At 43.4% G+C, this 14,503-nt stretch overlaps 4 protein-coding genes and 1 pseudogene across 5 annotated transcripts in view; 2 read left to right on the top strand and 3 right to left on the bottom strand.

The window, feature by feature from the left end:
- The window catches only part of LOC309549972 (uncharacterized protein), a gene marked incomplete at its 5' end in the record, with an annotated part of 51,406 nt that extends 37,718 nt beyond the window's left edge, over window positions 1-13,688 (top strand). The window contains 2 exons of the mRNA XM_082250448.1: window positions 856-957; window positions 13,343-13,688. Coding sequence (XP_082106574.1) covers window positions 856-957; window positions 13,343-13,627 — 387 coding nt within the window. The 3' untranslated portion in view covers window positions 13,628-13,688. The remainder of the gene's footprint in view (window positions 1-855; window positions 958-13,342) is intronic.
- LOC309550686 (uncharacterized protein) overlaps window positions 1-14,503 on the bottom strand; it is an 801,473-nt gene that overhangs the window by 272,615 nt on the left and 514,355 nt on the right. The gene's annotated exons all lie outside the window — the stretch shown is intronic.
- LOC309550702 (uncharacterized protein) overlaps window positions 1-14,503 on the top strand; it is a 975,511-nt gene that overhangs the window by 615,601 nt on the left and 345,407 nt on the right. The gene's annotated exons all lie outside the window — the stretch shown is intronic.
- LOC309550720 (uncharacterized protein) overlaps window positions 1-14,503 on the bottom strand; it is a 590,048-nt gene that overhangs the window by 475,415 nt on the left and 100,130 nt on the right. The window lies entirely within an intron of this gene.
- On the bottom strand, window positions 5,827-6,928 carry LOC309550753 (E3 SUMO-protein ligase ZBED1-like; annotated as a pseudogene). The gene is made up of 2 exons: window positions 6,482-6,928; window positions 5,827-6,279 (listed from the first exon to the last, which is right to left on the bottom strand). The product of its transcript is annotated as an E3 SUMO-protein ligase ZBED1-like (transcript).

Below are 14,503 nucleotides of genomic sequence, written 5' to 3'. Positions count from 1 at the left end.
TCTGTCCCATTACTTTTGGTCCCTTAAAAAGTGGGAGGCACATATACAAAACGGTTGTAATTCCTACACCGCTCACCTGATTTGGATGTAAATACCCTCAAATTAAAGCTGAAAGTCTGCAGTTAAAGCACATCTCGTTTGTTTCATTTCAAATACATTGTAGTGGTGTATAGAGCCAAAAAGATTAGAATTGTGTCGATGTCCCAATATTTATGGACCTGACTGTATGTTTGTTACAAACATTGTTTTATTATATATTCAGAGTGGAAACCTCGGGGATGATAATATTGATGTTAAAGAAGAGTATAAAGAGGAGGATGAGGAGTATGGAGTGATGGAGGCATTTTCAGAAGCACACAAGGATATGATGGAGCCACCCAATACAAGGGACCCACCAGAGAGATGTCTCCGTCCTCTGTATTCCTGGGATTCCACACAGGAAGGTCACACCATCCCTCACCAACATCAGGTAGATGAGGAACAATCACTGATAGTTATGATTTATATACAAGTATGTTTGTTACAATGAATGTTTTATTATATATTCAGAGTGGAAACCTCGGGGATGATAATATTGTTGTTAAAGAAGAGTATAAAGAGGAGGATGAGGAGTATGGAGTGATGGAGGCATTTTCAGAAGCACACAAGGATATGATGGAGACACCTAATACAAGGGACCCACCAGAGAGATGTCCCCGTCCTCTGGATTCCACACAGGAAGATCACACTATCCCTCACCATTACAAGGTTGGTGGGACTGAGCATCTAGAACATGGACTTGAAGATGATTTGGGGATTTTTTTTATGTGAGCTTATATTTTACAGATGATATTCACTCTCATTTTCTTGGTTTAGGGTGAAGATCTGATAGGTATAAAAGTTGAGGTGAAAGAAGAAGAAGACGTGACTGATGCGAGTGATGATCAGCAGTCTGTGGAGAATGTTGGAATAATGAGGGTAATTCTAGAGGAAGACACTCCTACCGAGATCAGCACAGGTTGGTCATTAACACTAAATACAGTCCTCCACCCATACTGCTCACTGATTGGTCCAGAGTAGGGCAAGGGCTGGGTGATATCAGCCTGTAATACCCTGGTCACTTTCCAGAGCTGTGTTCCCTGTCCTGTATTTCTGTATTTGTGTAGATTCTGGGGTTCGGCTGGAAATGTTTCATATTCGTTGAATATGTGTTGCTTGACCTAGGCAACTGGAGTATAGGCCTTGGGTCTTATGCCCCATAGCCCAGTTCTAACATAATCTCTGACAGAACAATTCTCCTGGGATTACTTGCTTTGTTGTCTGCTGGCTGTCTTGGGTGGAGGGATATGTCTGTATAGTCTCAGACCCAAGTCACCGAGTGCAGTCTCAGGAGATGGGAGGCAGCGGTGTGGGACCTCTGCATCTTCTTTTAAGTAAATTTTTAAACTTCCACTGATTACTGAATACCAATATTATGAGTCCTGATCCTTACACTATATAATTTACATTGTACATTACATACTCCTGACCCCTGCACTATATACTCTATGTTGTAGATTACATACTCCTGACCCCTGCACTATATACACTATGTTGTACATTACACACTCCTGACCCCTGCACTATATATACTCTATGTTGTACATAACATACTCCAGACCCCTGCACTATATACTCTATTTTGTACATTACATACTCCTAATCTCTGCACTATATATATATATATATAACATTGTAAGCAACAAGCATGGATTTATGAAAGACAGAAGTTGTCAAACAAATTACATTTATTTTTATGAGGAGGTAAGTAAAACCATAGACAGAGGGGTGGCTGTGGACGTGGTATACTTGGACAGAGGGGTGGCTGTGGACGTGGTATACTTGGACAGAGGGGTGGCTGTGGACGTGGTATATTTAGATTTTGCCAAAGCGTGTGACACAGTTCCCCACACACGGCTAATGTGTAAGGTAAAGTCTACAGGCTTGGAAAGATCAGTTTGTAAATGGATAGAAAATTGTCTAAAAGACAGAATTCAGAGAGTAGTGGTTAATGATTCTTACTCTGAATGGTCTAAGGTTGTCAGTGGTGTACCCCAAGGTTCAGTGTTATCAGTGGTGTACCCCAAGGTTCAGTGTTATTAGTGGGGTACCCCAAGGTTCAGTGTTATCAGTGGTGTACCCCAAGGTAGTGTTATTAGTGGGGTACCCCAATTTTCAGTGTTATTAGTGGGGTACCCCAAGGTTCAGTGTTGGGACCCTTACTTTTTTAATCTATTTATAAATGATGGGGGGTCTGGGATTTCAGTCTTTGCAGATGACACCAAGCTTTGCAGTGGAATAACTTCCTTACAGGATGTCTCCAACTTACAGGCTGACCTTAATGCACTGTTTCATTGGGCATCTATGAGGCAGATGAGGTTTAATGTCGATAAATGTAAAGTTATGCACTTGGGGGGTAAGAATACATACTAGGGGGAGTAGAACTGGGGGAATGCATAGCGTAAAGGATCTGGGGGAATCCATAGTGGAGAATGATCTGGGTGTTCTGGTAGATTCTAAGCTTAATAATAGCATGCAATGCCAAGCTTAGGTTTCCAAAGCAAGCAAAGTCCTTTGTTGTATAACAGAGGCATGGACTCCAGAGAGAGAGAGATATAACTTTGCCCCTGTACAAATCATTAGTAAGACCTCATCTGGAATATGCAGTTCAGGTTTGGTCTCCAGTTCTCAAAAAGGATATCGGGGAACTGGAGAAAGTGCATAGAAAGTGCATAGAAGGGCAACCAAACTGATAAGAGGCATGGAGGAGCTCAGCTATGAGGAGAGATTACAGGAACTGAATTTATTCTCTCTGGAGAAGAGGAGATTAAGGGGGATATGATCACCATTTATAAATACATAAGGGGGGATATGATCATCATTTATAAATACATAGGGGGGGATATGATCTCCATGTATAAACACATAAGGGGGGATATGATCTCCATGTATAAATACATAAGGGGGGATATGATCTCCATGTATAAATACATAAGGGGGGATATGATCTCCATGTATAAATACATAAGGGGGGGATATGATCTCCATGTATAAATACATAAGGGGGGATATGATCTCCATGTATAAATACATAAGGGGGGGATATGATCCCCATGTATAAATACATAAGGGGGGATATGATCACCATGGATAAATACATAAGGGGGGATATGATCACCATGGATAAATACATAAGGGGGGATATGATCACCATGTATAAATACATAAGGGGGATATGATCACCATTAGGGCTGCGCATCTTCACTTACCTCACGATTCGATTACGATTATTAGGGTCAGGATTCGATACGATTCCACGATACATCACGATTACTGCCCAATGCCCATGCCCAGCCCACTTCCCAATGGTTTTCAGAACTTTATTTAAAAAAAAAAAAAAACAATCAAGCAGTCACAAATTAAAGAATCATTTCTATTTTCATTTGCTTTTAAAGGACACTTCCCTGGACCCTGGCATGGCCTGCAAGCCCTACATACTCATAGTGCACTTGCACTGCAAACATATAGGAAGGTCTGAAAATGAAAATAGCATAGCAGAGACAGACAACAACACTAGTATTTACTAGAAATAACCATAAAATTAGTAAAAACTGTAGTAGTGCAGTTTACTGCTTCATAAAAGAAAATATTAATATAAGGTCTACCTTTTAAAGTACAACTAAAGGAAAAAGTTTTTTGATTTTGGATAGAGGAGAGGAGATGTATTAGAACAGGGGTGTCCAAACTATGGCCCTGGCCTCCAGCTGTTCAGGAACTACAATTCCCATGAGGCATCTATGACATTCACATCACACAGTCAGACATAACTAGGCATGATTGGAATTGTAGTTCCTGAACATCTGCCAGCTGGAGGGCCATAGTTTGGAGTCCATAGCAATAAAACACTGACAGATGTTCTAATACAGCTGTCTCTGTTGTCCCACGCTGGAGAGATTCACCCCCTCTCTTTGTCCTGTGTTTTTATGATTATCATTGAAAGTAAAATGAAAACCCCCCAAATTTTGTGGGATTTCCATTTTCCTCTCACTTTCAGTTTGTGACAAAAAGTGAGGGTAAATTTCTACAATGGGGGCAACATGGCAAAAATAAACCTTACAGGTGTAATAATTAAATGACCTTCCCTTGCTCTATGCAAAATTAAAAAAGTTTTGCCTATAGTTGTACTTTAACCACTTTACCACCAGAGGATTTTGCTGTCTTACGTCCAGGCCACTTTTTGCGATTCGGCGCTGTGCGAATTTAACTGACAATTGCGCAGTCGTGTGACGCCGTACCCAAACGAAATTTACGTCCTTTTTTTCCCACAAATAGAGCTTTCTTTTGGTGGTATTTGATCACCTGTGCGATTTTTACTTTTTTGCGCTATAAACAAAAAAATAGAGTTTATTTTGAAAAAATAACAATATTTTTAACATTTTTTTATATGAAATTCCTACCAAAAAATATGTAAAAATCTAATTTTTTTAAAATTTTTGGCCAATTTGTTTTCTGCTACCTATGTTTGGTAAAAAAAAAAATCACAATAAGCATATTTTGATTGGTTTGCGCAAAAGTTATTGCGTTTACTAACTAAGGGAAAGATTTCTGTAATTTTTGGTGTTTTTTTTTTTAACGAGTAATGGCGGCGATCTGCGATTTTTTTTTGCGGGACTGCGACATTGCGGCGGACAGATCGGACCCTTGACTGACATTTTTGACACTTTTGGGGGTGCCAGTGACATTACTGCAGTAATCAGTGCTATATATATGCACTGTTACTCTAAAAATGACACTGGCAGGGAAGGGGTTAATTTTATTGGAGAGGGAGGAGTTAATGTATGCCTGGTGCTTACTAACGTGTGGGGGGGAGGTGACTGAGTGAGTCAGGGACAGATCGGATGTTCAGCTATGCTGAACACTCTGATCTGTCACTCCCTGTCACTTAGGAGATCCGCCCGCTCTGTTTACACAGGCGGGCGGACCTCCAAACTAGATTCCCCAGCGATCGCCGCCGCTCCTCCCCTGGCCCGACTCCCGCTGTGAATGAAAACAGCGGGAGCGCGCCGCCTACAGGGGGAGGAGTCCAGCGACATAGGTCTACGTCACCAGAAATAATTACCCCTACAGGGGTAACAGGCCTTGGGTATAGTATTGCCTCTTATGCTTTTTCGGATCGCCTTTGGTCTCCCTGGACGGTCCTGTAAGCTCTGGGTGCTGTCCCCTGGATCTCCTAGCTATAGCCTGCCCGAGTCCGGTCTCACTGCACCTTGCATATATGTTCCACGGGTATGTATGGGGAAGAAAGGGCCTCACATAGAGTAGTATTGTTTTAAATATTTAGCATATTCAGGATCCTTCCAGTAGAGCAGGTATTTCAGATAATTATCAAATGACTTGTCCTTATGGGGTCACATTCACAAACTCACAAATATAGTAATATTACACAAGAATCCAAAATTGGTGTATTATTTGTGATCCAATAAGATAAGATTTACTCGAGGTTAAGCTTCAATGTACAAGTTATTTCTCTCAATGATTTTCCTTCCTATAATGCTGGCACCGTGGCTTGGTGTCAGTTGTCTAGAAGAAAATACACTTTAATATTTATTTAGTTGAGGGTTAAATGAACCCCTAGACGCATTTAGTGTGAAGCAATGGATTATGGATTGGCAATGGACATTGGACAGGACAATCTTCAAAAACAAACCATCAGGGCTATAAAGCCATAAAACAACACTGGTGTGACTGGCAGACTGAATTAGTAATTACTAATTCATTAAAAACATGAATTAGTAATTATTGCAGTGCTTAGCATTTGGGAACATGTAGGTTTTGCTGTAAGAACACTAGCTGATCCACATGCTCAGGTTTCAGACTGCTTCTTTTTGCAGTTATAACATCTCCTGCAGTAGAGAAAACCCGCTCTGCAGATACACTTGTACCTGGGATACACAAGTATTGCTTTAACAGCTGAGAGAGGAGGGGAAATATGACCTCATGCTCACGCCACCATTTCAAAGGGTCCTCAGTGAGAGGCAGAGGTGGGGCTTTACAATATTTTTCCATTTCGTCTTCTGCCTTGGCATAGGGGGTCTTAGGTTCTAATGCACCATCAGTGAAAGACTGCCCCAGCAAAGTCAGTTATGTTGTGGCCTTTTTTTTTTTGGGAGGAGAATGGCTGACCTCAATTGGTGTTTCTTCTTCCAGAGTTGCTTTTTCCCTAGGCACGTCATCCACATTTGTCCTTCTATTAGATGTAATCTGTGTTTGAACAAAAGATAATAGTATAAGAAGAGCTGAACTGCCTAAGAGTGTGATTCATTCTGATGAGGTGTGGGAAAGTGCACAGTAAACCATGCAGTTCCACTTCCCACACCGCATCAGTGAAGCAGGGCTTATTACACAACACAATTTAGCTGAGCTTCTAGCTGTCAGGGAGGAAACATGATGAAATTCTAATTACCTCCAAAGATGCAGCCTCCTCAGTCACTCCTCTGTATATCTCCAATCTCTCCTCCTCTGTGAGAATAAAAGGCAGTCCTTTAAAGCGAGGATCCAGTGCAGTGGCTGTATGAAGTATCTTCTTCTCCGCCTCAGTGCTGTACCTCTTCAGGAGATCTGTTTTGATGGCATTCTTGATCTCGTGGGTCATGGGTGTGTCTCCCATGGTGTCTGTCATGCTCTGGAGCAGTTGTGCATTTAGAGGGGCAATGAGAGACACTGTTGGGTTGCGCTCTTCTGACATCAGCAAGGTTGCATCCTTCATCGGCTTTAATGCACTCACAGCATCCTCTGCATTTGACACATCTGTTTCATTGAGAGTGCAGAGATCAGACTCTCCTTTTCTGACTTCTGGAGACAGCAAGGTGGCACAAACTGCAGGTTGTTGTTCTAAGAAACTCTCGACCATGTCATATGCGCTGTTTCATCTTGTTGGCACATCAGTTATTAGCTTATGATTCTTCAGGCCCAGACATTTCTGTTTCTCTTTTGGACGGTGGCTTGCTCTAGCGCTGCGATGAAAGAATGTGGATATTCGTCGCACTCTGCTGAGAAGCCTTGAGAGCGTGGCCCTTTTCAGAGCCCGCTGACATGCAAGATTGAGTGCATGGGCGAAACATTTAACATGAGGAAATTTACCAACTTGAGCTGCAACTATCACGTTCGCCGCGTTTTCGGTCACAAGCACTACAGATTTATCAGACAGCTGCCATTCTTCCACGACATGAGACAGTAGCTCTGCCAGATGAGCACCTGTGTGAGACTCATAAATGGCTCTCGTTTGCAACACGTGACAACACCTGCCAGTCCTTAGTAACGTAATGTGCTGTTATTGTAACATAGGACTCCGCTGTGACTGAAGTCCATGAATCCCACGTCATTGCGACTCGACTGGCTTGGTTCATTGACGCAAGTACCTGAGCTTTGGTGTCATGGTAGGTATAACGTTTTCTGTAAAGTGACTGCGTGACAGGATCTTATAACGTGGCTCTAGCGTCTTAAAAAGGTAGCGAAACCCGGGGTTGTCCACAAGAGAGTAAGGCCGTAGGTCCTTGACGATGAAAGCTGCCACAGCTTTGGTTAGTTTCTTCCCTTTTTCAGAGTTGGGCGGATAAGTTGACAGTATGGCATCAATTCTTGGCTGATCTGGGTCTAGTAGTCTTTCCTTGGCAGTGGTGGCACTTCTGGTGGCGACAGGTGTTACTAACTCAGTGAAAACGGCTAACATGGTTTCTCAAGTTCGTAGTATTCCCTAGGTATTTAATTTTTGTGTGACAGGCTTTACATACGGCGTGTGTCTTGTCCAACTCACGCTTCCCTGTGTGTTCGTAAAATCCGAAATATGCCCAGATGTTTGCTCTTAAAATGCTAGGTGCATTTTTTATCTCTCAATCTTTTTCTCCTTCTGCCATTACCATACTACCACGTATGTGACGGAGACGGATGACGTAAGTTGCCAAACTCTGTCAGTGTTAAAAAAAAAAAAAAAAGCACTTGTAAACTAAGCCACAACAAGCAAGCAACATTGTTCATAAAATGTTACTGTGTGTCTGTCTGTCAGTCCCTTTTATGCATGCACTGAGCCAGAGACCCCCCCTTCCCCCACAGCTGCCTGACTGACACTGACAGAGACCCCCCCCTTCCCCCACAACTTCCCCCACAGCTGAGCTGCCTGACAGTGACACTGACAGAGACCCCCCTCCCCCCACAACTGAGCTGACACGCTGACAGAGACCTCCCTTCCCACACCTTCCCCAATCCCCCACAGCACTGACAGAGACCCCCCCTTCCCCAGACCCCCACAGCTGACACTGACAGAGACCCCCCCCCCCACACTGACACTCAGAGACCCCCCTGCCACTGCAGAACAGAGATGTCCCAGGTCCCCCCCATCACAGGCAACCCCCCCCCCCCCCCCCGAGGTACAGAGAGACCCCCATGATTAATACAATTATTAGTTTGGACTTAACATACCTGCTGTGTGACTGTGTGGGTTGTTGTGCACTGCTTTGCATATACCACACTGAGGAGGACAGGTGCTCTGCTCTCTGGGCTCCAGTGGCTGGCTGTGGCTGGCGTGTGGCGTGGCGGCTGGGCCTGGGAGGACCATGGTGAAGAGGCGCTGGCTGGCTGCGATGGGGACACTTGGGGCTCCAGGTCCTGGATGGCTGCAACACTCGGGGCTCCTGTGTGGACTGGCTTGGCTGGCTGGCTTCTTGGCTGCAAGGCCGCAGGTGGGATGCCGATACACGCGGGGGATGTTCTTGCTGCGCCTCGGCCCGGGTCAAAGAGAGGGAGGAGGAAGGGGCTGAGCCTTTTTATTAAGCTCCCGCACTAATCCACCAATCAGCTGTGTTCTTGTGCCTTTTTTCTCCCAGGCACGATAGGGCGTGGCTGCAGCTGATGACATAATTTCCTAATCGATGTTGACGGCACCCCGAATCGATGCAGAATCGCGAAGGGTCGCATCGCGATGCATCGATTCGCCGATTCTATTCCGCAGGCCTAATCACCATGTTTAAATACATAAGGGAGGATATGATCACCATGTATAAATACATAATGGGGGATATGATCTCCACGTATAAATACATAATGGGGGATATGATCTCCACGTATAAATACATAAGGGGGGATATGATCACCAAGTATAAATACATAAGGGGGGATATGATCACCAAGTATAAATACATAAGGGGGGATATGATCACCAAGTATAAATACATAAGGGGGGATATGATCACCATGTATAAATACATAAGGGGGGATATGATAACCATGTATAAATACATAATGGGGATATGATCTCCATGTATAAATACATGGGGGGATCATGGACTGCCTGTCCACACCCTGCTACACCAGAACACCACACCCTGCATGAGTGAGAACCTCTGAGTACTCAACCAAGTCTGTCCTTGGAAGTGGCTCTCGGGTGTGGGAATTTGGAGGTCTTTTGCTGGAAGTGGCTTCAATGGCTAATGGCGGCACGTGCACAACGCGAGGCCCGGCGTCTCTCCAGTTTTGCGATTTAGTAGCAATTTTTCCATCAACAGCAAGTTTATTCACGCAGAACGGGCTTGCATACATCTCATACAGCCGACAAGCATTACTAGATATCGGCAATACTTACAGATACGGACTTTCTATGGACTTTGATCTCCCTCGGGAAATCGCCCGAACACCGCGGACCGCTGATCCAGCTCGGCCGACAGCTAGTTCACAGCGCCGGCGGCGAGACCGAAAACAAAGGAGGGGGACAGCGAGTTCACAGCGCCAGCGGCGAGACCGGAAACAAAGGAGGGGGAAGCGAGGCGGCATCAGGGCTAAGCTAAGGCTAAACCCGCATCAACCATCGATTCCAAGCATCTTCCTTGCCAATGTACGGTCTCTTGCTAACAAAATGGATGAGTTCCTGCTCCGGATATCATCACACAAACGGATTAAGGAATGTAATATCATGATTTTTACGGAAACATGGCTCAACAACAACATTCCCAGCAGCGCCATTGAGCTCAGGGGTCGCAGTGTTTATTGGGCGGACAGGACGGCAGAGGACTCTGGTAAGTGCAGAGGTGGAGGTCTGTGCATGTATGTCAACAACTTATGGTGCACGGACTCTACTGTTACTGAAAGTCATTGCTTCGTTCATTTAGAGTATTTGATGATTAAGTGCAGACCCTTTAATTTACCGAGAGAATTCTCAGCCATTGTTGTGATTGCAGCGTACATTCCACCGGATGCTAATGCTAAACTAGCTATGGAGGAACTGCATACAGCTCACTTTCATTCTCTACAACGGACGTCTATTCAGTGTTTAGCAGAGTGGATGCACGTAAGGCAGCTGGCCTAGATGGCATACCGGGACGTGTTCTCAGAGCATACGCTGGAAAACTGGCACATGTTTTTTCTGACATTTTCAATCTGTCACTGACTCAAGCCACAGTACCAACATGCCTGAAGACCACTACTATTATACCAGTGCCTAAGCACTCAGCTGCTGAATACCTGAACGACTTTCGCCCAGTTGCACTCACCCCTATTGTTATGAAATGCTTTGAGAAACTGGTCCTGAATCTCCTTACTGCGGGCCTACCACCTACACTGGACCCACACCAGTATGCCTATCGCCCGAATAGGTCAACTGAGGATGCAGTTTCCACAGCTCTTCATTCTGCTCTCACCCATCTGGATAAGAGCAATACATACATTAGAATGCTGTTCATTGATTTTAGCTCTGCGTTCAATACAGTCCTCCCCACTGTACTGATCACTAAGCTTAGGGAACTGGGTATCTGCACCTCCATTTGCAGATGGATTCTGGACTTTCTCACCAACAGACCTCAATCTGTCAGGTTGGGAAACCAGGTATCCTCAACCCTCATTCTGAACACTGGCATACAGCAGGGCTGTGTTCTGAGCCCACTGCTCTACTCCCTGTTCACCCACGATTGTGCTCCTCTGTATATATCCAACATCTTTATCAAGTATGCGGATGACACCACCGTGGTCGGCCAGATTGAAAACAATGATGAATCGGCCTACAGGGAAGAGATCTGTAATCTGGCAGTATGGTGTGCCACCAATAACCTGACTCTCAACGCCACAAAGACCAAAGAGCTCATTGTGGACTTCCGGAAATCCAACAGCGGGAGACATCTACCAGTCAACATCAATGGAACCGAGGTAGATCGAGTCTCCAGTTTTAAGTTCCTGGGAGTTCACATCTCTGAGGATCTGTCCTGGCAGCAGAACACGTCAGCTCTGGTAAAAAAAAAGCACAACAACGTCTGTATTTCTTGAGAAGTCTCAAGAAATCTAATTTGTCCCCAGGGATTTTAACGAGCTTCTACCGCTGCATCATTGAGAGCATCCTGACCAACTCCATCACTGTATGGTACGGAGGCTCCACTGTGAGTGAATGTAAAGCACTGCAAAGGGTGGTAAAAACCGCTCAACGCATCACTGGCACCCAATTACCTGCCATTGAGCACCTTCACCACAGCAGATGTTTGCGCAGAGCTCACAACATCATCAAGGATTCTTCGCATCCCAGTTATAAACTGTTTAACCTCCTTCCGTCAGGAAGGAGATACAGAAACTTGCGCACTAGAACCAGCAGGTTCAGGGACAGTTTTTTTCCATCCACCATCATATTACTGAACTCAACATTACACAGCTAATCATTACAAAACAAACACAAACAAAAGACTGCATGTAACCTCTGTACTATACATGTACATACTACATAGTATATCTTTTCACTCCTCAGTACATCTGCACTATTTATATCTGTATGTATCTTTATCATTACTGTACATTTTGCCCAATATTTCACATTCATTTGTGTATATAATGCATGTGTATGTATTTATATATATCTATATATATATATTATAGTATATATATATATATTTTTTAATTATGCTAGATGGTTATCTGCACTGTAAATATGCTAGATATTTATCTGCACTTTTGCACGATTGCTACATTTTGCACTTCTGGTAGATGCCAAACTGCATCTCGTTGGTGTGTACCTGTACTATGCAATGACAATAAAGTTCTATCTATCTATCTATCTATCTATCTATCTATCTATCTATCTATCTATCTATCTATCTATCTATCTATCTATCTATCTATCTATCTATCTATCTATCTATCTATCTATCTATCTATCTATCTATCTATCTATCTATCTATCTATCTATCTATCTATCTATCTATCTATCTATCTATCTATCTATCTATCTATCTATCTATCTATCTATCTATCTATCTATCTATCTATCATGTATAAATACATAAGGGGGGATATGATCACCATGTATAAATACATAAGGGGGGATATGATCTCCATGTATAAATACATAAGGGGGATATGATCACCATGTATAAATACATAAGGGGGGGATATGATCTCCATGTATAAATACATAAGGGGGATATGATCACCATGTATAAATACATAAGGGGGGATATGATCTCAATGTATAAATACATAAGGGAGGATATGATCTCCATGTATAAATACATAAGGGGGGATATGATCATCATGTATAAATACATAAGGGGGGATATGATCATCATGTATAAATACATAAGGGGTCCATATAGTGACCTTGGTGTTGAGTTATTCACAGAGGACAAGGGGGCACTCTTTATGTCTAGAGGAAAAGAGATTTCATCTCCAAATACGGAAAGGTTTCTTCACAGTAAGAACTGTGAAAATGTGGAAGAGACTCCCTCCAGAGGTGGTTCTGGCTAGCTCACTAGATTTCTTAACAAAAGTTCTGGATTATTTCCTGGGTGTACATAATATAACTGGGTACTAATATGTACAGTTAAAGTTGATCTAGGGAATAATGATTGCCTCTTGGAAGATGAGGAAGGAATTTTTTCCCCCTGCAGTAGCAAATTAGATCATGCTTTGCTGGGGTTTTTTGCCTTCCTCTGGATCCACTGTGGGTATAGGGTATGTATGATTTTTTTTTTTTTTTTGTATTGGTTGGACTGGATGGACTTGTGTCTTTTTTCAACCTGACTGACTATATATTCTATGTTTGTCCTTCCAACAGATAAGAAGTTTTCCTGTACTGAGTGCGGGAAGTGTTTCCATTCTATATCCAAACTTGATGAGCATAAAAGATCTCACACAGGGGAAAAGCCGTATACCTGTCCTGAGTGCGGAAAATGTTTTTCACAGAAGGCCAATCTTTACAGACATCAGAAGTCTCACACGGGAGAGAAGATGTATTCCTGTTCTGAGTGCGGAAAATGTTTCTCACACAAGTCCAATCTTTCCACACATCAGAGATTGCACTCAGAGCAGAAGCCATATTCCTGTCCTGAGTGCGGGATATGTTTTTCGCACAAGTCCAATCTTTCTGCACATCAGAGATTGCACACGGGAGAGAAGCCGTATTCCTGTTCTGAGTGCGGAAAATGTTTTTCACACAGGTCCAATCTTTCCAGACATCAGAGATTGCACACGGGGGAAAAGCCGTATTCCTGTCCTGAGTGCGAGAAATGTTTTTCACAGCAGTCCCATCTTTCCACACATCAGAGATCTCACACAGGGGAGAAGCCACTTTCCTGTCCTGAGTGAGGGAATTGTTTCTCACTTAAGTCCTGTCTTCCTGTACATCAGGGAACCCACACAACCCTCGAGGTGTATTACTGCCTTGAGAAATGTCTTCTATATGAAAGTTGCTGGACATCACAGCTCTCATGTGTGGATGAAGCACACCCTGATATACACCTCAGATATACTCCATGGCTGATCTTCATCATGTAAGAAACACTTCATAAGGAGATCAGAGTTGGTTGTTCGTTGGCTGAAAAACTTTTGTGGTGTAGAGACTAAGAGGTTTATTTTTGAAAAAAATAAATGAATGAATGTGCCAAACCTTAATTCATCCTGTCATGGGATTGATACATAAAGTCTATCATTTATATAAAATATACAACTAGTAAAAAAATGCTCAAAGACTAAATTAATTTTTCCCAAGAGAAAGGAAACTTTGGATGAACTGTCCCCACAGGCAGGAGGTAGGAAATGAGTCTGAGGCTCTGCTCTGTACACAAGAGAGTTTATAGAGGATGGATTCCCGCAACCTCAACCAGAGAGAAACTGACTATCTTCCAGGTACCATAAATGGTTATTGTAAGGACCTATCATATGTTTACCTGGATTATAAAGGGAACAGCACATCTGGACTACCGTATATACTCGAGTATAAGCCGACCCGAGTATAAGCCGAGGCCCCTACTTTTACCACAAAAAGATGGGAAAAATGATTGACTCGAGTATAAGCCTAGGGTGAGAATGCAGGGCGGCGGGCATGGTGCAGGAGAATGCAGGGCGGCGGGCATGGTACAGGAGAATGCAGGGTACTGGCATGGTACAGGAGAATGCAGGGTGAATGGCATGGTACAAGAGAATGCAGGGTGACTGGCATGGTACAGGAGAATGCAGGGTGGC

The sequence above is a fragment of the Pelophylax lessonae genome (genome assembly GCF_965119305.1).
Source record: "Pelophylax lessonae genome assembly, chromosome: 3".
Taxonomy (NCBI): domain Eukaryota; kingdom Metazoa; phylum Chordata; class Amphibia; order Anura; family Ranidae; genus Pelophylax; species Pelophylax lessonae.
The sequence above is the reverse complement of the archived record's forward strand: the minus strand, read 5'-3'. Positions and strand labels throughout refer to the sequence as shown.